The sequence below is a fragment of the Heptranchias perlo genome, chromosome 11 (assembly GCF_035084215.1).
Source record: "Heptranchias perlo isolate sHepPer1 chromosome 11, sHepPer1.hap1, whole genome shotgun sequence".
NCBI lineage: Eukaryota > Metazoa > Chordata > Chondrichthyes > Hexanchiformes > Hexanchidae > Heptranchias > Heptranchias perlo.
The window spans coordinates 67,234,841-67,258,790 of NC_090335.1; the positions used below are offsets into that span (position 1 = coordinate 67,234,841).

At 46.4% G+C, this 23,950-nt stretch overlaps 1 protein-coding gene across 1 annotated transcript in view; it reads left to right on the forward strand.

The window, feature by feature from the left end:
- The first annotated feature begins 282 nt into the window (after positions 1–282).
- pcp4b (Purkinje cell protein 4b) overlaps positions 283–23,950 on the forward strand; it is a 69,069-nt gene continuing 45,401 nt past the window's right edge. The window contains exon 1 of the mRNA XM_067992392.1: positions 283–440. Coding sequence (XP_067848493.1) covers positions 432–440 — 9 coding nt within the window. The 5' untranslated portion in view covers positions 283–431. The remainder of the gene's footprint in view (positions 441–23,950) is intronic.

Here is a 23,950-nt window from a genome sequence, read left to right on the forward strand (position 1 = left end):
TGGATTGAAAGTCCTCTGTGTGTTGAAAAGCATTCTGTTTATCTTGCCTAAGAGGTCAGAGTGTAGCATTCAGAAAAATGCTTTTTCAAAATATCGATTGGGTTTGCTTTTCTTTTTACCACAATGTGTGTGGGAGAGCGAGAACCTTGAGTTGGTACCTTGAAGCTTTCTATTAATATTTGAAACACTGGGTGGCATGAGTGTGTGTCAGGCAAGGGTTGCTGAAGTTTAGAACAGCGATTTCCATTGGCTCCCCTGAAGGTGTGATGACATTAGGTTCTGCCTGAGTTTAAAAGGATCTGCTCACAGAGCTCAGCATTGTAGAGGGCTGGCTGCTGAACTCCTGACACCAGCAGAAGCGTGAATTTGAACTCCCTCGAAGAGAGGAAGCGACCAAAAAAAACCCACAGAGAGACGTTTGCTGTCTAACCATGAGCGAGGTGAGGCTTCTAAGTAAAATGTCTAGAGGTTTTGTGCATGTAAAATACTTAATTGTTCTGCCTTCAACCCAGCATGGTGTACGAAGCCTCTTACTGCAGGTCCTAAGTTCTGTCTGTGTGATTATGTTTAAAGTCGATGGTGTTTTCACTGATTTTTTTTAATGCAGTTTAAACCTATGATTAATGAAAGACTTTCTGAAGGAAAACCAGAACATGCCAGAAATACTCAGGAGGTCGGTCAGCATCTTAAAGAAGGAATAAAAGACAGGTTATTGTTTCGGGTGGAGAACCAGCGGTCTGAGGAAATATTAAGCTGTTTCATCTTTGGTCAGATGCTCACAGACCTGTTGCGAATTTCCAGCACCTTCTGGTTTTATTTTTTTAAAAAGTGTTTGTTGATTTTTTTTTGTTGCATTAATTCAGTATGTTATGTGCATTTGTATCATGAATTTCTTTTACTAAGGCATTGCAGGTTAATAACTCATTTATAGCTTGGTTCTGCTCTGAGGCATTTTGTTCAAATAAGAAATTTAAGTACACGCAGGCAAAAGTACTCGGTGAGACGACTTTAAAAAAAAAGTGAAGTAGAACTAATGGTGTTCGAGTCTGGTGAAAAAAGGTGAGATATAAGGGAAATGTGACAGAAAACAAGAACGAGAGAGTGTGAGAGCAAGTAAAGAGAATGAGATAGGCTGAAGGGAAAGGAGACAGATGGAGAAAGAAAGACAATGCATCAGAGAATGAGTTAAAGAGAAAGCGAGACTAAAGAAAGAGAGACTGAAAGCGAGAGAGACAGAGTGTATGAGACTGAGAGAGAAACACACAGAGAATATTTGAGAGTGCAAGAGACTAACAGTGAGAAGAAAATGAATGAGAAAGAGAGAGGCTGATGTAGTGAAAGAGGCAAAACGGAAAAGAAAAACACAGTAATACAAACTAACAGGGTTCAAAACAAGGGAAAAGACCAACATGGATACAGCAAGCAACATAAAGTCAAAGGAGCATGAGGACAAAAATAAAGACAGAAGCATTAAAAGGGTAAAAATAATCATAAATAGCAGAATGAGACTGAAAGACATGAAGACCTTATATGTACAGCACATAGACAGTCGACTGCACTTGTAACGTTCTCTATTAAAGATCCCGTGAGCTTTAATATGTACGCAATAGGCCAGCAATGTAGCTCCTTACAATTAACTCCTTATTTTAACAATGCTCCTATTGTAATGAACGCCCCTCTCCCCCACCCCATTTCTGTTTGAAATAGTCCACTGAACTCAAGATAAGAGCTTAAGCTTCTATAAGATGCAGCCTTATTAAAGAAAGGCTAATTGCTATTTGACTAATTCTTTTTTTTTGAAAAATAAACTGTGTCTAATTTGAATTCTCTTTGGAATGCGCTTTCCCTTGCAGACGTGTAGTTTATTCACTCCACGTAATGACAGGTTATATTTAGAGAACAAACAAAAATGAATTGCGGAGACAGTGCTTTGTCGGGTTATCTGTAATGAATAATAGATTGTTATAGCCTGATAGTGAGAGGCTTCCTTTCTTTTGTACCATCTATCCGATTCAAATCAATCTGTGTCAATGAAGATTAGATCCCATTTTCACGAGCTTTGCACAGTATTCTCAACCTTGTATCAGCCACTACCCACTTATGATGTAAGCAGAGGAAAAGGGGGGATTCACTTACACGCAATTCGCAAAAGTTAATACTTCAATGTCATCTCTTCCTCATTATTGACACAAGGGGTACTAAATTGGGCCGTGTAGCGCCCGTTGTTTCGGCGCTATGCGGCCTCCCGAAGTGCCAAGAAGGCGTCTTGACCGCGCACGCATGTTTCCAGCGTGATGTGCGCCGGACGCCATCTTGGTATAGGAGTTAGCGCAGGTGCAGATAACGAATGCCGGAAACGTGTAAAGTAGGGAGAAAATGGCTTCAATCAATGTGCAATGCTGATTTAAAGTGATAGACACCATTTCGGGACTTAACGCTCAACTCAACGCACAGTCTTAACCCCGACCATCTGAACGTGTCTTAAGAGTGCCTGGAGGATCCCTGACCAGCACTATTTAAAGGGACCATGCAAGATTTACAGGTTAGTGGCTGGATTATTGCTTCTGGCTGCCGAGACATTTGTAACTGTTTTTGGAGGTCTCCTATACTTGAATACTAGGACTAGGGGACATAGCCTAACATTTAGAGCCAGGACATGCAGGAGTGAAGTTAGGAAATGCTTCTAACATGCAAAGGGTGGGAGAAGTTTGGAACGTTTTTCTGCAAACGGCAGTTGATGCTAGCTCAATTGTGAATTCTAAATCTGAGATTGATAGATTTTTGTGAACCAAGGGTATTAAGGGATATGGGGCTAAGGCGGGTATATGGAGTTAGGTCACAGGTCCACCATGATCTCATTGAATGGTGGAACAGGCTCAAGGGGCTAAATGCCACTGCTGCTTGCTGCCTCCTGATATGCGCCACCTTTTCCTGCAAGAAAGCAGGATGTGTGTCTGGGTGTCTGACATGGTTGAATAGCTGTCAGTGTGCGTGACTTGTGAGTTGTGGGTGGGCGGCTTGCAACAGTGGTAATGTATAAAGGTGAGAGGAAGCAACTGATGGAAAGAGTTTGTTGGTATGTGGGTGATGGGGGGTGTAGTGTGTGGAGCAGTGGATGTGGCTAGTGGTGCAGATGGTAGGAGACGCCACTTAACAGTTGACCTCACTCACCTTGACCATTCGTGTTAAAGCATTGAACTTCTTCCTGCACTGCATTCATGTTCATGATGCTGTGTGCCTGGCATTGACTTCATCCCCCGCTGCCTCCCACTGCCTTTTGGGTATGTGTCTGGAGGGCCTCTTACCCCCTCCCCCCACCGCAGATATAGGATGTCCCTCCTTCTGTCCACCTCTTGCACCAAGGTCTCTAGTGCATCAGCAGAGAACCTTGGTGCATGCACTCTCGTAGGCCCGGTACAAACTCAGATCGGCAGATTGGTGAGGTGTGGCATGCAGATTGGAGGATGTGGGATTTAGTAGTTCGGAACCTTTATTCAATGTTTTAACATAACTCATCAGTTTGTAAACATAGGGACGGGACCTGCATCTGTGTTTTACGTGTGCGATGTCTGATCTCCGTTCAGACTCCGTGCAGACAGCAGACTGTTATTTTCAGCAAATATCAGGTACCAGCTACCTTTAAGAGATTTTTAAGAGACAGCCTGCCTTTAAGAGATTGGAGCTCCCCCTGCTGGTGAAAAGTGTGAATTCTATTGAATCCTCGTTCAACACTGATTCGGAACGCTGCTTGAAGGTAAGTCTTCAGGCCTGACGAAAGCCTCGTCCTGCCTGCGCCGGGGCCATTGAGTCCGGCGTATTAGCGGATCGTGCTACCCCCGCCCAATAACAGACCCTATCCAGTTTTTTTTCCCCACGATTCCTAAATCGGCCTGAGATTTTTCATTTGCCAGTCTGAGGAGATTGTATGAGTGGGGCAGGGATTGGTGGGTTCACGACGACGACGACGACGACAACAACAACAACAACAACAACGTGCATTTATATAGCGCCTTTAACGTGGTAAAAATGTCCCAAGGCAGTTCACAGGAGCGATTATCAAACAAAATTTGACACAATCTCATAAGGAGATATTAGGACAGGTGACCAAAAACTTGGTCAAAGAGGTAGGTTTTACAGAGCATCTTAAAGGAGGAGAGAGAGGTAGAGAGGGCGGAGAGCTTTAGGGAGGGAATTTCAGAAATTAGGGCCTAGGCAGCTGACAGCACGGCCGCCAATGGTGGAGCGATGAAAACCGGGGGATGCGCAAGAGGCCAGAATTTGACAGTGGACGTAACCTGCACCACGATGCCCGGATTGGTCTTTTTCCTGTCCTTTTTCACATGCGTGTATGTTCATAGCGACAGCTTCACTTAGGAGCTGAAATAATGGGGGGTGCATTTCTGCCTGGGTTCTCCCGCCGTAACTCTGGAGGAAGGGCCGCGGGAATCCTGGAAAAACGCCCTTTACACCAGCAGTCATGGGATACGAGTGGAAGAGACCCCCCCCCTTGCGGAAATTCACCCCCACTATAATTGCTGCGCTGAAAGAGAAAAATCAGTTAGGGCTTCCCCACTCCAGCTCATTACCCAGTGACTCCTGATAGGAAGGGAATGTGTGGGGATATCAAATCAGGACAGCACCTGTCACCACTGTGTTGCCATGATCAAGTCGTCTGCCAACTCTCTCTGGCTAGACTTGCACATAAAGTCTGGCACTTGAGTGGAGAAGCAGAGCCTAGCATGAATCAGCACCTTTAGGAGAGGAGAGGAGAGAAGATGGAAAAGAGAGGAGAGGAGAGAGGAGAGGAGAGAGGAGTGGAGGAGAGGGGTAGAGGAGAGGGAAAAGAGAGGAGAGGAGACGGAAAAGAGGAGAGGAGAGGAGTGGAGGAGAGGGAAAAGAGGCTGCAGAAACCCTAAGAAGATGCTGAAAACCGACGCATACAAAAGGCAGTCTGAGACACGGCAGCAATCCAAAGCGAATCCAGCAGATGGTCACAGAAATTAAACATTTATAATCTGTAAATATTTCAGTTGTTGTGGGACACCGCAGGATATCAGAGAAATCGTTGCTTAATTATTGTTGAGTAGAAAAGAACAGAGAAGAAAGGCAGCTGCCGGGGAAAGGATGGATTCAGGGAATAAAGAGGGAAAGCTGGAAGGCCGTAAACCAATTCAGGGATTCGGATGATGACATAAACTGTGAAGATGAAACTCTGCGACTAACCTGAAACTCGGCGATTTGGTGCTTTAAATAATAAATATTAATTAGTTAAAAGCTCTAAGTTTGGGAGCTCCTTCAGTGACTGAGTGGGTGAAGGTGCCCCTCCTCCTCCTCCCTCTCGGCCCCCCCACCCCCGACCCCAGTATAACATTCAGCCAAGCAGGCTAGAAGATGCAGGGTTGGATACTTGGTCTGTGCTGAGTTAGATGAGCTCAGGAATATGTGGCAGTGGGTAGCTGCTTGGGCGCAGAGCCGTTAGGTCTGGCAGAAGGTGCCTGAAGTGAAGAACAATTGGCCGTTTTTCTTACAGGGGCCAGTCGCTTTATGACCATCTTCTGTAGGGGGTCTATGCCACTTTGGTGGGTCCACTTCTGCCACTGTTAATTACTGGTTCTTGCAAGAGTGTAGCATGTTGGGGACAGGGGCTGCAGGACTGGTGGGAAATTTGGTGGTGCCAGTCCCACCTCCATTGCCGTTATCAGGCTGCAAGGGGCGTAAATGGGTCCTGTCCCGAAATCCATCACCATTCGCGAGGAGCGTGGATTTTTCAGGCCCTGGTTCCAGGCCCTGTCTCAAACGTGACGAATGATCATTTGCCAGCACCCATGGAGGTGTGAACTCCATCGGAATTCCTGGTGCCGGGCAACTAAGGCACAGTGGGCGGGCTCCCATGCCAATATTGGCACACTTGGGTTGCCCACCAGGTCACTGTGGACAGGCATACAGTGGGAGAAAACTGGGGAAAATCGAATGTTTTCGTCAGAGTATTATTTTTGACTGTGAACCTGAAGGAACCTGGCATAATGTGATGGAATCTCCATTATTACCAGTTTATTTATTGAGAGGGAAAGGGGCAGGACACAAAGATTGGTGGCATTGTAAGCAATGTAGATGAAAACATAAAATTGCAAAGCGATATTGATAGATTAGGTGAATGGGCAAAACTGTGGCAAATGGAATTCAATGTAGACAAATGTGAGGTCATCCACTTTGGATCAAAAAAGGATAGAACAGGGTACTTTCTAAATGGTAAAAAGTTAAAAACAGTGGATGTCCAAAGGGACCTAGGGGTACAGGTACATAGATCATTGAAGTGTCATGAACAGGTGCAGAAAATAATCAATAAGGCTAATGGAATGCTGGCCTTTATATCTAGAGGACTGGAGTACAAGGGGGCAGAAGTTATGCTGCAGCTATACAAAACCCTGGTTAGACCGCACCTGGAGTACTGTGAGCAGTTCTGGGCACCGCACCTTCGGAAGGACATATTGGCCTTGGAGGGAGTGCAGCGTAGGTTTACTAGAATGATACCCGGACTTCAAGGGTTAAGTTACGAGGAGAGATTACACAAATTGGGGTTGTATTCTCTAGAGTTTCGAAGGTTAAGGCGTGATCTGATCGAAGTTTATAAGATATTAAGGGGAACAGATAGGGTGGATAGAGAGAAACTATTTCCGCTGGTTGGGGATTCTAGGAGTAGGGGGCACAGTCTAAAAATTAGAGCCAGACCTTTCAGGAGTGAGATTAGAAAACATTTCTACACACAAAGGGTGGTAGAAGTTTGGAACTCTCTTCCGCAAACGGCAATTGATACTAGCTCAATTGCTAAATTTAAATGTGAGATAGATAGCTTTTTGTCAACCAAAGGTATTAAGGGATATGGGCCAAAGGCAGGTATATGGAGTTAGATCACAGATCACCCATGATCTTATCAAATGGCGGAGCAGGCACGAGGGGCTGAATGGCCTGCTCCTGTTCCTATGTTCCTAGGAAGAAAGGGGCAGTACTTTACCAGTTTAGAATGTATATTAAAAAGTATGATACTTCTTGATACCAACCAAATAACGCTTTATATCACTGCAGTTTTATATGCACAATTTGGTTTCCTTGCTGCTCAGCTCTGATTGCTCTTGCAATTCCAAATATCTTCCTCAGGGTTCAGTATATATTAATACAATGTGTTTCAAGGCGACAATATATCTCAGCAGTCGGGATGGTATTGATGAATCTAACAAAGTGAGTGGGTACTTTTAAAAATGCATTAGTGAACCTCCTGTGGCGTTGCCCACAGAATGTCAGGACAAAGCAAATTTGCTTCATTGCCATTAGTGATGCTGTAGGTGTGGGTATAGAGACCTCCAACTTCTGGAGCTTACCTGGTGGAAGAAGGGTGCCGTTGCGGGCATGAGGTGAGGTGGCGGGCACAGCTGCAGGATTGGGCCCTGCAATTCCTGGGTTCCAGGAAGGCGGAATGAAAGGTTCCCGCCAGGATTCCCTCATGTTCGCAGCGGCCCTTTAAAGTTTGGTGGATGGGACCGTGGGCGGACTCCGCACCCAGGTTTCAGGAGGAGTTCCTGGGAAATTCCGTCCTTGTTATGCCTCAGGGGAAGTCACGCCAGCTTTCAGCTGTTGTCAATCCCTTTGAGGGCCTTAAGCCTTTGCTAGAGGAAGATAATTGATCTCTTCCATTGGAGAGAAAGAGTCAAGGTGCCAGCTAAGGCTCAGTGGTAGCACTCTCGCATCTGAGTCAAAAGGTTCTGTGTTGAAGTTCTACTCATTTGCTCCTGTTTCCTTCTGACCTTGAGATAACCTGTGATAACGAGGTAATAATTAATAATTGACCTCAGAGCCTACTTAGGCCACTTTCCCATAGGAAGTATCTAAGAAGCGGGGAAGGCCAGATTAGTCGGTGAACGTTGTCTCAGCTGTGGCTCAGTGGGTAGTACTCATGCCTCTGAGGCGAGAAGATTGTGGGTTCAAGCCTCACTCCAGAGACTTGAAAACAAAATCTAGGCTGACGCGCCAGTGCAATACTGAGGGAATGCTGCACTGTCGAAGGTGCCGTCTTTTAGACAAAATGTTAAACCAAGGCACTGTCTGCCCTCTCAGGTGGATATAAAAGATCCCATGGCACTACTTCGAAGATGACCAAGGGAGTTCTCCCCGCTGTCCTGGCCAACATTAATCACTAAAACAGATTATCTGGTCAGTATCACATTGCAATTTGTGGGAGCTTGCTGTGCACAAATTGTTTGCCACATTTCCCAAAATTACAACAGTGACTGCACTACAAAAATACTTTATTGGCTATAAAGCATTTTGGGATGTCGTGAAAGGCGCTATATAAATGCAAGTTCGTTTTTTCTTTAAAGAGAAAATATTTTTCTCTTCTCTACTATTGGAGATGAATAGTGCCGCTCTGACAATCCAACTGGAGGCTTGGGGTGAGAACTGCTGAATACTGCAGGCATGACGTTCCCACCCTAGCCATGCAATTTGGGAAGAGGTTCGCGCCTACAGGCATCGTTGGACAAGTGTCCCACTCCGCTGCACTTATGCTGTCCCATGGCCCAGTATTGACTCCACTATTGGCAGCCGTGCAAGTCAGCTGCCAAGTCCTAAGCTCTGGAATTCCCTCCCGAATCCTCTCCGCCTCTCTACCTCTCTCTCCTCCTTTAAGATGCTCCTTAAACCCTACCTCTTTGACCAAGCTTTTGGTCACCTGTCCTAATATCTCCTCGTGTGGCTCGGTGTCAAATTATGTCTGATAACGCGCCTGTGAAGCGCCTTGGGATGTTTTCACTACGTTAAAGGCGCTATATAAATGCAAGTTGTTGTTGTTGTATTGAATTGGGGCAGTTTTGAGCTGTGAGTCTCATACACACCGGGAACTGGTCTGAGACTGCTCACACTCCTTTCACATGGGACCCTCATGCCTATTCATTTAAATTAAATGCAGCGAGATTAGATAAGGGTTAAAAGTTTGTCAGCACTTAGAAAATCATAATATGATTAGGCAGAGTCAACGTGGTTTTATGAAAGGGAAATCGTGTTTGACAAATTTATTAGAGATTTTTGAGGATGTAACTAGCAGGGTAGGTAAAGGGAACCAGTGAATGTCGTATATTTCGATTTTCAAAAGATATTCGATAAGGTGCCACATAAAAGGTTGTTACACAAGGTAAGGGCTCATGGGATTGGGGGGTAATATATCACAACGGATAGAGAATTGGTTAAAGGACAGAAAACAGAGAGTAGGGATAAACGGGTCATTCTCAGGTTGGCAGGCTGTAACTAGTGGGGTGCCGCAAGGATCAGTGCTTGGGCCTCAGCTATTTACAATCTATATTAATGACTTAGATGAAGGGACCGAGTGTAATGTATCCAAGTTTGCTAACGATACAAAGCGAGGTGGGAAAGCAAGCTGTGAGGAGGACACGAAGAGTCTGCAAAGGGATTTAGACAGGTTAAGTGAATGGGCAAGAAGGTGTCAGATGGAGTATAATGTGGGGAAATGTGAGGTTATTCACTTTGGTAGGAAGAATAGAAAAACAGAATATTTTTTAAATGGTGAGAAACTATTAAATGTTGGTGTTCAGAGAGACTTGGGTGTCCTCGTACAAGAAACACAAAAAGTTAATATGCAGGTACAGCAGGCAATTAGGAAGCAAATGGCATCTTGGCCTTTATTGCAAGGGGGTTGGAGTACAAGAGTAAGAAAGTCTTACTACAATTGTACAGGGCATTGGTGAGACCTCACCTGGAATACTGTGTACAGTTTTGGTCTCCTTATCTAAGGAAGGATACACTTGCCTCGGAAGCGGTACAACAAAGGTTCACTAGATTAATTTGTGGGATGAGAGGGTCGTCTTATGAAGAGAGGTTGAGTAGAATGGGCCTATACTCTCTGGAGCTTAGAAGAATGAGAGGTGATCTCATTGAAACATATAAGATTATGCAGGGGCTTGACAGGGTAGATGCTGAGAGATTGTTTCCCCTGGCTGGAGAGTCTAGAACTAGAGGGCATAGTCGCAGGATAAGGGGTCGGCCATTCAAAGACTGAGATGAGGAGGAATTTCTTCACGCAGAGGGTTGTGAATCTTTGGAATTCTCTACCCCAGAGGTCTGTGGATGCTGAGTCATTGAATATATTCAAGGCTGAGATAGATAGATTTTTGGACACTAGGGGATTCAAGGGATATGGGGATCAGGTGGAAAATAGAGTTGAGGTCGAAAATGAGCCATGATCTGATTGAATGGCGGAGCAGGCTCGAGGGGCCATATGGCCTACTCTTGCTCCTAATTCTTATATCCTTATGTTCTTAGGAATCCTAGGTTTGCTCCTCGGCTTATGTTGAGGTAGCTAGTCTCCCTGCCTGCCAACAGTAAAGCCAAATAAGATATAGATCTCAGTGGGAGTTAATTAAAGAGGAGGCTATTATTTATTATTGCTATAATTCTCTGACAGACAAGCCTTTTGCTATTAACATTTATACGCTTTTGCCATTAACATTTATACACAAATCAGATCTTTTATTTAACTGTCATGCACATTCAGACCAAACTTTTAAATGAAAAAAAAATGCTCTCTTTAAATTGAAGAGTGAAGGGCAAGGCGAGGTTGATTTAAAGCACACTAATGAGATGGACTTTTGTCAGTATGTCAGCAGCTTTCTGTGCTTACCTCCTAAAATGCTTATTTGCTAAATTAGAGTTAATAGAAAGTGAAGGGAAATAATTTTGCCTGTCGTTTTTTTTTTGCTCAGATAACCGTTGATTTACATATCTGCCAGAGTCGCATTAGTGTCAGATCTGCGTGCTTAGGCATTTTTGCAGAGAGAACACAATTACTGTAGGTAATCACATAGGAACAGCGGTATACTGATAGTAGGGCAGTCGATAGTGGTCAAAGTCGGGGAGGAACTCAGAGAGGTGACGGGCCAGCAAGCCTCACTCTTTGCCTTCGAGGCCTCCAAAATCATCTTCCGGTTCAGAGTTTGCTCCGTGGAGCAGGACGAGAAGTGCTCGCTCATCTTCTTCCAGAAGTTGCACAGAGAGACCTCTGTGATCAGCAGCCTGAAGGAGGAGGATGGCTCAGTGAAGCCTTTGTAGGCCGACATACTGACGATCAGTAAGTTCTTTTGTGCTGGACTGTATGACGCGAAGCCCACAGTCAGCACGGCCTCCCTGTCCTTTCTGTCCTCTATCACGGAAGTCTTAGAGGACAGTAAGCGGGACAGCATGGATCGGCTGCTGACTTTGGACAAGCTGACAAAGGCCGTCTGGTCCTTCGAGAAGAGTCGAACTCCTGGAAGCGATGGCTTACCGGTTGAGTTATACTTCGCTCTGTGGGACTGGATAGGCCCAGTCCTGCTGGAAGTGTACCGGGGGTATGCTTCTGGCAGGCAGCATGTCAGAGTCCATGAGGAAAGGCATCATCACTCTCATCTACAAGCAGAAAGGGGAGAGGGAAGAAATCAGAAATTGGTGATCCATTTCCTTGCTAAATGTCAACTACAAGATTCTGTCCAAGGTCATCGCCAACAGGCTCAAGTCTGCTCTGGAGCAGGTGATCCATCCGGATCAGACCTGCGCTGTACCTGGCAGGAAGATCTCTGATAGCCTTGTGCTGCTCAGGGATACGATCGCCTGCGTACAGGACAGGGGGGTGAACCCCTGCCTCATCAGCCTGGACCAGGAGAAGGCCTTCGGCAGAATATCCCACACGTACATGATGGACGTGCTCTCCAAACTGGGGTTTGGGGAGGGAATCCACGGTTGGATCCGACTGCTCAACGCGGACATTTGTAGTGCAGTCCTAATCAACGGGTGGGAATTGGAGAACTTTCCGATTAGATCTGGAGTCAGGCAGGACTGTCCTCTCTCTCCGGTCTTGTTCGTATGTTGTATCGAGCTGTTTGCCGCGTCCATCAGGAAGGATGCAGGTATCGGGGGGGGGTGACGATCCCAGGCAGCGGAGGCTCTCAGGTTAAGGCTTCCCTGTACATGGATGACATCGCTGTCTTTTGCTCCGATCAGCGGGCATGTGGGGCCAGAGTGAACCGAAGTAAGAGTGAGGCCATGTTCTTTGGTAAGTGGGAGTCCTGATCCTTTGTCCCCTTCACTGTCAGGTCTGACTACCTGAAGGTGCTGGGGATCTGGTTCGGGGGGCCCCAGGCCTGCACCAAAAACTGGGAAGAGTGGGTTGCGAAGGCCAAACAGAAGCTTGGTATATGGGGGTGGGTGGTGCGCTCACTCTCCATAACCGGCAGGAACCTGGTGAAAAGGTGTGAGGTATTCGCAATGTTGCTCTACGTGGCCAAGGTCTGGCCCACTCCCCGCCTCTCACCATCACAGTCACCCAAGCCATCTTCCACTATTTCTGGAGGTCCAAGGTAGAATGCATCCGCAGACCACCATGTACAAGACCCCAGACAAATGGGTGAACAGCGTCCCCAATGCTGCTCTGATCCTGATGGCCACCTATGTGTGTGGCTGCTTCAGGGTATGTGTAGACCCCCAGTACACAAACACCAAGTATCACTACGGTGCTGAGCTTCTACCTGTTCACCATACTGAGAAGACTGGGCCTGGCCACGCTGGCCGAGCAGTCACAGGCTGTCCCCATCCAGCTGGACCGTACCCCACCACCTGCCCCAGGTGGAGAAGTTCGTGAGGAGGAACCCCTTCGACCACAAGGCCGTCAGACAGTGGTCGGCATGGAACATTCTGAGAGAACTGCAGGGAAAGGAGAAGGTGGATCTGATCGGGCAGCACCCCGACCAGACGGTCGATGCCATTTGGCAGAACGTCTCATCGCTGGAACTGACCAACAGGCACCAGGATGTGGTCTGGATGGTGGTGAGAAGGGCCCTACCCAGTGTGGTCCTTCTAATATGCACAGAATCTCAGCGCCACCATGAGCTGCCCCCGTGGCTGCAGCGGGGACGAGACTGTCGTCCACCTCCTGATGGACTGCCCCTTTGTGCAGAGGGTGTGGAGAGAGATGCGTTGGTATCTGTTCTGGTTCATCCCCAACAGATTGGTAACACAAGACGCTGTGCTCTACGGGCTGTTCCCCGGGGTGCACACCGATGTAGATATCAACTGCTGCTGGAAGAACATCAACTCGGTGAAGGAGGCCCTTTGGTCCGCCTGAAACCTGTTGGTCTTCCAGCTGAAGGAGCTGTCCACGACTGAGTGTTGCCGACTGGCACACTCCAAGGTCCAGGAGTACGTGCTGGAGCGAGGTGTGGCCTACGCAAAGACTCTATGGGGAAATGCCACCGTGTAAGGCCATCCCACTCTGTATTGTGCAAAATGTATTAGAAGATATGTACTGTGTTTTGAACTGTAATAATGGGATCATAGTGTGTACGATCTGCATGGTATTGGTTTGAACTGCATTGCTTGAAATTGTGTCCCTTTTCATTGAACTGTGTGTACCTTTAAATTTTATTAAATGAAGTATATTTTGAAGCATAAAAAAAAGTAGGGCTAAGGGTCAAGAACAACAATAACTCGCTTTTATGTAGTGCCTTTAACATAGCAAAACTTCCCAAGGTGCTTGACAGGGACAGGGGTGTAATGAGGCAAAAATTGACACCGAGCCGAAGAAGGAGATACGACAGGTGACCAAAAGCTTGGGCAAAGAAGTTTTAAGGAAGGTCTCAAAGGAGGAAAGAGAGGTCAAGAGCCAGTGAGGTTTAGGCAGGGAGTTGTTGAGCATGGTTGAAATCATGGCCGCCAATGGTGGGCCCAAAGAAGTGGGGGCTGCACAAGAAGCCAGAGTTGGAGGAACGCAGCGTTTTTGGAGGGCTGATGGGCTGGAGGAGGTTATAGAGATAGGGAGGAGCAAGACCATGGAGGGATTTGTACACGAGGATGAGAATTTCAAAATCAAGGCATTGCTGGACCGGGAGCCAATGTAGTTCAGCGAGCACAAAGGTGATGGGTGAATGGGACTTGGTGCGAGTTAGGATATGGGCAGCGGTGTTTTGGATGAGCTCAAGTTTATGGAAGATTGGAGGCCAGCCAGGAGAGCATTGGAATAGTCAAGTTTAGAGGTAACAAAGGCATGGATGAGGGTTTGGATGAGCATGGATGAGTTGACCTGAGGCAGGAGCGGAGACGGACAATGTTACGGAGGTGGAAGTAGGCGGTCTTGGAGATGGGGTGGATATGTGGTCGGAAATTGCAACTCATCCAGGACTGAACGTCGATCCCCAGTCTGTGTTGGTCTCATCCAGGTGTATTGCAGTTGTGGAGGTCGAGTAAGGACAGACTTGGGCTGGACTTCAAAAGCTGCTGACAATGACCAGGTTAGCACTTGAGGATGGTCACTTGGGCGAAGTACCAGATGACACCTGACACTCCTGGTACAACATCATAGTAAGAAGGTAATGCCTTCAGGAGAGAAGAGAGAAAACTGGAGTGAAAAAATTAAAAGAGATTGAGAGAGAGAGAAGTATCATTTGAAATCCATTGATGTGCACTTCTGATCTTTCATACAGTGAGTTCCTGATTTCAGCCCCGCTGCTGCAGGCATAGATCTAAGGTGACACTATGTGCTTCTCCTCGGAGTGGGAGGGAAAATCACCTGTATGCCATGCGCAACTGCAAAAGGTGTTCCTTATGTATGTATTATCATTAGATGTTTGTTCTAAATGCACACCCCGGTCTAATCACACTCTGTTATGGTCACTTTACACCTACTGAGACTCACTCAGATGGAATCCTGCATAGTAGCTGGAGTCAATACAATTAGAAATTAATGCATGTCGCGAGTGTGCTGTTCTTATGTTTAACTTATGTTAGAGTTAATTCAATGGTGAATAATAATGGAATAACTGATTTATAAGACTGAACATAACTTTATATACAGCAGCACATAGCAGCTCAGTGCTAGCTTACAAACTCCATCCTGCAGACTAACTGCAGTCTGGATCATTGATACAGAACTTAAGAGAAGGTCTCTAAACTTTCCTATTCAAATTGATATATCATTACAGTGATTCGACATTGTTTTGGCTCCTGATTCAGCTGCAAATTCCATGCATTCTGTACTAATCCCAGTAAATCCATAGGGAATACCCAGCTGAAAAGCTTATGATGCCTGTGGAATTATCAACCAAAACATGACCAAGACAATGTATCTGATCGTTTATCTCCCTTGCTGTTTGTGGGATCTTGCTGTGCACTAATTCGCTGCTGCGTGTGACCACAAAATAATTTCAAACATAATTCACTGGCCTTGAAGCAATTTGGTGCATCCTAAGGACATGAAAATCCTTTCTCACCAGCAGACGCTGCAATTGTAATGCAACTTCTATGGCAGTGCTACCAATAGACCAGATTTTATGCTACATTTTATTCCGGAGGAGCCATTCCATGTTTAATGAGATGGAGCCATTGCAATCATGATTGGATTCCTTTGTATTATGTAGCGATTTTCTGTAACCAAATGCATCATATTACAGGAGAAGACGATATAATAATTATGTATAGTCCTGTACCCTACAGGAAAAGAAATGAGCTGCCGTGTTTTCTTTTGTTCATTTCCTTAATGACTGCCTCATAGAAATCATAGAATCATACTGCACAGAAGGAGGCCATTCGACCCGTCGTACCTGTCCTGGCTCTTTGAATGAGATGTTCAATTAGTCCCACACCCCTGCTCTTTCCCATAACCCTGCAAAATTTTCCTTTACAAGTATTTATCCAATTCCGTTTTGAAAGTTACTATTGAATCTGCTTCCACCACCCTTTCGGGCAGTGCATTCCAGACCATTACAACTCGCTGTGTAAAAAAAGTTCCCCTCACCTTCCCCCGAGTTCTTTTTCTAATTATCTGGATACCAACCCTTCTGCCAGTGGAAACAGTTTCTTCGGGCCTGATATTACCAGGGCGGCGGGTTCGCGGCTGGGGGGGGGGGCGATTGGGCGCGTGGGTAACGCGCCCGGTGAAATCAGTCTGCCCCGCGCGCAATCGCAGGCTGATTGGATCCACTTACCTCTTGTTCCGGGTTCCCCGCTGCTGAGCGGGCGGACTGCGCATGCGCAGTAAGGTCTGTCAGCTGGAGGAGCTCTATTTAAAGGGGCAGTCCTCCACTGACTGATGCTGCAACAAATAGGAAAAATTACAGCATGGAGCAGCCCAGGTGGAAGGCTGCTCCCAGGTTTAATGATGCCTCACTCCAGGTATCATTGGACGGGGCGAGGAGGAGGGGGAGGACAGAGATCTTCCCCACGGCGGCCGGGAAGAAGCGGCCTGCCTCTGCCACCAAGAAGGCCTGGCTCGAGGTGGCAGAGGAGGTCACCTGCACCACCAACATATCGCCCACCTGCATACAGTGCAGGAGGCGCTCCAACGACCTCAGTAGGTCAGCCAAAGTGAGTACACTTACTCATTCCCCTACACTCCGTCTGCCACATCACCGCCCCCACCCCACATCTCCTTCTGCACTGCCAACACTACTCTGTCACATCACCCCTCACACCCACTCAAACCTCATCCTCATATTACCTGCACCTACTCACCTCGCCAGTATTCATCCCACCACTACCACTCAACCCAATCCTCATACAATCTCATGGCTCTATCTCATACTCAACCTCTCATGCATCTCTTTCACAGTCAGCCTCACTCAACCTGCCACTACCTGTGCTGCAGCCACAGGGCATGCATCACATATGTGCAGTAGGAAGTGTAAGGCAAACGTGTCGTGAGCATGAAGGGGATGCACAAGGGTGTTTGAGGGTTTGTCATGGTTTTTACCTATATCTAATTTCTGAGCAACTCACATTACATATTATATTGGCACCACTACTGCCACGTCTTTGCGAATCTTGTCTGGTTTGTGCAATAATGCCCTTTCCTGAGGATCACAATGAAGACCCACAACTGATGCCACTCATTGTGTCACTGCAGAGTGGGTGTAGGTGTATTTGCAGGGCTCTTTTGTGCAGACGACTGAGAGACGCTGTGGCGAGGGTAGAGCCCTCTGCAACGCATCTCTCTCTGCGGTTGCCCTCTCTCCTGCTGTGCAGGTGGATGTGTCACAGCACTGTGTTGTGGAGCTCCATGTGTCAGAGGTGGACAGTGTGGTCGGCGAGTCTGTTGATGCTGTTCGCCCTCCGAGGAGGTCATGACTGCAGCTACGGCGGCCCCCATCCGGAAGATGTACATCTGAGGGGGTCCGCAAGGTAGCTACATGTGTCTGGACACCGGGATAAGTGTGCAAGTTGGTGAATTTTGTAGTTAGGAGGAGGGTGGTGGAGGCCAAACTTTGTCCAAAGTGACAGAGTGGCCTCCTGCAAAGAGTGAGGGTCTCCCCCCCACACCTGTCAAATGGACCTTTGCAGCTGATGGCTGCAACACATCCATTTGAACTGGGAGTGTTTCCCCCAGTATAGGAAACAGTCCCAGTTGTATGTAAAATCCCAACCCTCTTAAAATATCTCGTAATTAGGTCTATAAACGACCTGAAATACCAAAATAAATACCTTAAGTGGCACCCCGCCGGCTTTAATTGCTGGCGGGAGTCCCACATGCGGGGGCTGCGTGCGCACGTCAGTGGGAAACCCGGAAGTGGACGGGTTGGAGCCGGGCTCCCGACCCGCCCCGGTAAATCCCCAATTTTCGTGGCCCCCCCACCAGGAATGCACCCGATTGCGGGTGCTAAAATCGACCCCTTCATGTTTGCAGAAGTTAAAATATCTTTTGTAACTTCCAATGAAAGGGGGATGGAAAGTTTAACCTATTCGACAAAGGATGACGTTCAGAAAGTGGGAATGCACTGTCACCACTGAGGAGCATGCTATCCTGGGGTCAGGGGGCTCCAGATTGGCTCCAATTGTTTCCAGTGGAGTGCTCTAAAATGCTCCCACTCGTTCACATCACAGGGCAGCCTCGCAGCAAGAAGGAGGCCTGATGCTAGAAAGAAGTATTTGACAGTTTTTTTTTAAAAAGGCAAGTATTTTTTAGAGATTATCTTTTCTCAATATAAAATGAAGATGGCGGTGGGGATGGGGTGAATTAAAGACTTGTATTTAGATGGCACCTTTTCACATCTTTTTGGAAACATCTCAAAGCTCTTCATAAACTGTGATTTACTTTGAAATGCAGTCGCTTCGGCTGTGTTGGTACAACACAACAGCCACTTTGCCTACAGCAACATCCCTCATGGGATGAAAGATGTTAGTCAGCTTTTGATCGTGTTGGTTGAGGGAGAAATGTTCGCCAAAAATATTAATCTGCTCATCTTTGAATAATGGCATTGGTTCTTTAATAGCCTGAACTATCGGAACAGACAGATGGTTTAGCATCTCATTCAAAGAACAGCACTTCCAACAATACATCGCTGCCTCGGTACTGCCCTGGAGTGTCATTTGTGTTCAAATTCTTGGCATGGGGCTCAAAATCACAACATTGTGACCCAGTGGTAAGAGGACTATCTACCAAATGAGCCAAGCTGTCAAGGGAAGTAAATGATTAAAAATGTCTTCCCTCTAGACTTTCCTTCTCTTTCAAATGTTGGACAGTCTTGGCAGATTGTATACCTTTACTGTTTAATAAAAAACAAAGCCAATGTAGTCATCGTCTCTATGCTTTTTTTATGGAGACTTGTGGCAAAAAATTGGAAAATGTGTAGGAAAATGGAGGGAAAAACTATACAGTGTATAGGAAAACCTTGATAATGATCTTGGAGCACTCAAAGAGTGCTATCGTCAATATTGTATGGTAGGATACATAAGATGAGATGGTATATATTAGAAGAATCTTCAGCCATACAGACCATGTTTGATCCTCAGTTTGTGCTGAATTAGTTGATCTCAATCAGGGGCAACAGTGAAGGTGCAACAGTCAGCTTCAGCAACCCCGTGTTAGGGAAGGAGAGCAAAGGAAAAAGGGGACCTGTTACCTCAGGTCTCCGCCCCCGTTGTGCTGCCCTACCATTTCCTGGGATAGCCCCAACATGTGTAACTGGGCCTGCGCCTGCAGTAGGCGCTCGTGCAGTGTTGTTGTTTTGACGAGGCGGGAGATGGTGTTCCTGGCCTTTTGCCTCTTTTTCCTTGAATTTGACCCATTTGGTGAGCCCCCAGCAGAGGGGCACCTGCCAGAAGCAGACAATATGTCCTGTTCTTGGATCCCTGGCAACTGGAGGAGCTGAGAGCATTCTGGGGCAGGCTGAAGATAAGGGATGTAAATATTTTAACCGCCCCAAAACAATTTGAGACCCTGAGCTTGGCAGCCCAGAGCAAGGCATCAGGCCTGAGAGGGCTGTTGCTGTGCTCCTATTTCCATCTACTATACAGCCAAGGCAGGGGGTAGGCCTGTACCTGGAGGCTGCCTGGGCCTTGCAAATGGCCTGATGGAGGAAAAAAGTTGGCAGTTGCTTCCTCACAGGCATTCTGCGACTGCTGCGCATTCATATTGGAAAATCAACCCTGTCATGTCCTGGACAGTCAGCTGGAGTTCTGGCTTATGCATGAATAATGGGCTCCTGGGTGTAATACCAGAGAGTGACTGGCATCTGTGGATCAATCCCCCGGGGAGGGAGTTTAGGAGAGGAGAATGGCCTGCAGGAGGTTGGGAGGGGTGGGGGGTGGAAACTGAAGAAGGATTTTTCAAGTGAAAGATAAATAAAGTTTAAGAAAGGAATAGTGGCTATCTGGCAGCGAGAAACAGATTGTCATCCAATCAAGAGGTTGAGATGACAATCTATACTGTGAAATCATCGTCTGAGCTCTGAGATTGGATTACACTCGAGACTGTATTCCCTGATATGTTAATTTATCTATTTTAGATGAATTTTTTTACTCATATGGGTCAGGATCCCAGTGCTAAAATGGAATATTTATCCTCTTTATAGCCTAGAAATGATTTGGCAATATTAGCAGACGAACACTTAACCCATTTATTTTGCCTGTGTTTAATGCCTCTATTAAAACAGCAGAGGAGGAATGTCATACAAAAGCATTAAGTGTTTATCGGCCTAATATCACCAACATTTCTAGGCTCATATCTCAGTGCCGGCATCAAACTCTTCAAAGTCACGTATAGCTCAGACGCAGAGCAAAGCTTCCTCTCTTTTGCCCCAATAATGGAGGAAAACCTCTTGAGTGCTGGGTGTAGTGAAATCGTAAACACGTTTAGAAAGACTAAGTGATTTTGGTATACCTAGTGCAGATAGCATTTTTTTTTATTTGTTCATGAGATGTGGGCGTCGCTGGCAAGGCCAGCATTTATTGCCCATCCCTAATTGCCCTTGAGAAGGTAATGATGAGCCGCCTTCTTGAATCGCAGCAGTCCATGTGGTGAAGGTTCTCCACAGGATGCACTGCAGCAACTCGCCAAGGCTTCTTCGACAGCACCTCCCAAACCTGCGAACTCTGCCACCTAGAAGGACAAGAGCAGCAGGTACATGGGAACAACACCACCTGCACGTTCCCCTCCAAGTCACACACCATCCCGACTTGGAAATATATCGCCGTTCCTTCATCGTCGCTGGGTCAAAATCCCAGAACTCCCTTCCTAACAGCACTGTGGGAGAACCTTCACCACACGGACTGCAGCGATTCAAGAAGACGGCTCACCACCACCTTCTCAAGGGCAATTAGGGATGGGCAATAAATGCTGGCCTCGCCAGCGACGCCCACATCCCATGAACGAATAAAAAAAAAGTACTGTTAGGAAGGGAGTTCCAGGATTTTGACCCAGCGATGATGAAGGAACGGCAATATATTTCCAAGTTGGGATGGTGTGTGACTTGGAGGGGAACTTGCAGATGGTGTTGTTCCCATGTGCCTGCTGCTCTTGTCCTTGTAGGTGGTAGAGGTCGCTGGTTTGGGAGGTGCTGTCGAAGAAGCCTTAGCGAGTTGCTACAGTGCATCCTGTAGATGGTACACACTGCAGCCACTGTGCGCCGGTGGTGAAGGGAGTGAATGTTTAGGGTGGTGGATAGGGTGCCAATCAAGCAGGCTGCTTTGTCCTGGATGGTGTCGAGCTTCTTGAGTGTTGTTGGAGCTGCACTCATCCAGGCAAGTGGAGGGTATTTCATCACACTCGTGACTTGTGCCTTCTAGATGGTGGAAAGGCTTTGGGGAGTCAAGGGGTGAGTCACTCGCCGCAAAATACCCAGCCTCTGACCTGCTCTTGTAGCCACAGTATTTATATGGCTGGTCCAGTTAAGTTTCTGGTCAATGGTGACCCCCCCAGGATGTTGATGGAGAGGGATTCGGCGATGGTAATGCCGTTGAATGTCAAGGGGAGGTGGTTAGACTCTCTCTTGTTGGGGATGGTCGTTGCCTGGCACTTGTCTGGTGCGAATGTTACTTGCATTCTTCATCCACTGTAAATTAATTTCCTTCTGGCCCCTGAAGATACCTCCTACTGCACCAGTATGAGATTTCCATTTCCCACGCCAGCCATTTTTGTAGCCTCGTTGAGCTAGACTAATAAGTTTGGTGATAATTGGCAGAGAATAATGGACAGTTTTGTGCTGGTGGACTCGCCCACTAGGTTCTGGATTGAAAGTGCCCAGACTTTTTTGCAGCAGAGACAGAGAGAGAGAGAGAGAGAATGAGGAGACTTCAATCCACTCAGTCCGAGCTGGATTTAAAGGCATCATAAGCGTTGATGATGTTGTTGTAACATTGACCAATTAATGGGCACATGGATTTAAACTTTATATGTGACCCATGAAGACAAAAGCTTGGGCATTTCTCCTCTATTATGCCAGTGTAACACTTCCACTTCCCATGTCAGCCATCTTTGTGGCTTCTTTAACTAAGGTCAGCAATTAAGTGATAAATAATGGCCTGAAACATCCCTACGTTCATCTCACACAGGACTCTCATACAACAGGCAGCAGAGACCTTCACACCATTGGTTTGGGCTGGATTCGAATGCAGACTCCAAAGATGAAAAGATAGCGTATAACCCTCTCCACCATCCAGTTCCCCAAATTGGTTAGCCATTCCTAAACAATTTCATTTGAGCTCCTCACATGCTGCATTTTGTCTGTACATTGAGTTGTACATTCTAAAACTTAAATAATACTCAAAAAGGGAGTTGGAAAAAAACAACAAAACTTGGCCCAATGAGACTGTATGAGATGGACGTACATTGCTCATTTTGTGCAGTGGACTTGGTATTTTTAGGGTGAGACAGGCCCTTCATTTTCCATTCATTTTAGTGGAGAGAAAATCCTGACCTCGGTGCCTGAATTCTTGATACGTGCTCCTGCTGGGCAAGGCTCCATCCAGGTGCACAAACCCTAGTATTTTGGCGGCTTTGACGTCACTTCTGATTCAGTGGCTTGTCAGCTCAACAGTTCAGGGCATAGCCACCCCTGGGCATGGACTGCATTTGCTGTAGTTAGATATTTGGTATTTGCTAGTGGAGGATTGGTGATTCTCTGTCACTCTTGATCTTCCAGAGATGGAGGGGCCCTTGATATAGACATCACCCAACACAACCTGAAATAGATGTTACGGGATTCCAATTTTTTTTGAACTTGGAAAATAGGGGAAATCATATAATCACCTCACAGTGATGTAATTCCTCTCTGTGTTACTTTTCAATGTAAATATAAAACATAATAGCTTTCAGAGCGAGCTGGACCCTGCCATTCCAAGAACTCAGCTGTGGTTTAGTGGTAACATTCTCACCTCTGAGTCAGAAGACTGTGGGCTCAAGGCCCACTCCAGAGACTGGAACGCATAATCTAGGCTGACACTCCAGATTGCTGAAATGTCGGAGGTGCTGTCTTTCAGATGAGATGTTAAACCAAGGCCCTGTCTGCCCTCTGAGGTGGATGTAAGAGGTCCCACAGCACTATTTGAAGAAGAGCAGGGAAGTTCTCCCCTGTTGTATGAGAGTGTCCTGGCCAAAATTTATCCCTAAAACAGACATTTTTTCTTTGCTGTTTGTGGGACTTTGCTGTGCGCAAATAGGCTGCCACGTTGTCTACATTACAACAGTGACTACACCGCAAAAGTTCTTCATTTGGCTGTAAAGTGCATTGGGACGTCCTGAGGTCATGAAAGGTGCTATATAAATGCAGGTTCTTCTTTCTTTACTCAGCTGGTTTGCAAACTTCCCAAATACAAAGGTGCTTCAACTTTAAGCCACTGAACGAAAATGACAGCTCAACACAGCAGTCCAAAAAATGAACAACAGGAGAAGTAATTCCACAGGAGCCAGTTATACTTCACAAAAGCACCCAGGAGAAATCCTGTGGAAGCTGGTAACATTTCACAAAAATCGACCTGGGAGAACTTTAGCTGTAAAAGTTAAATAAAAGCTGTCTGGAGAAGTGAACGAAGACATAAAATATAATAAAAATAGCTCGAAGGAACTGAATAGAGCAATGAAACTAACTATGTTACCAGTGGCATTGAGAATACTAATGACATTAGAGAAAGACCTGAAGGACAATCGTGATCACGTGACAGACACTGCAGTATAATATATACACGTTAGCGTAATCCACTCGTAAATATAATCTAGTAATACTCCAAGTGCTGTATATAATCTAATACAGTTTTTGATACTAAATCACAAATCCAATATATGTTCAGACCCTACACCGCTAAATTGGAAATATCATTTGCAATGCATCATGTGTTACTGCTTCCAACTGCAAACAGCATTGGAAAACCATCACGTTGGGTTGGAATGCTGCCCTTTCACCTTTGCGACGTGGTTTTGCATCCCTCTCATACCCTACAGGAAACTTCCACCCCCATCTGCCCTCTCATCCACCTGAGAGGGCAGACGGGACCTCGGTTTGACACCTCGCCCAAAAGACGGCACCTCCAACAGCACCGAAGTGTCAGCCGGGAGTATGTTCTCAAGCCTCTGGAGTGGGTCTATGAACCCACAACCATCTGACTCAAAGGCGAGAATGCTACCACTGAGCCAAGACTGACATTTGCACTAAGT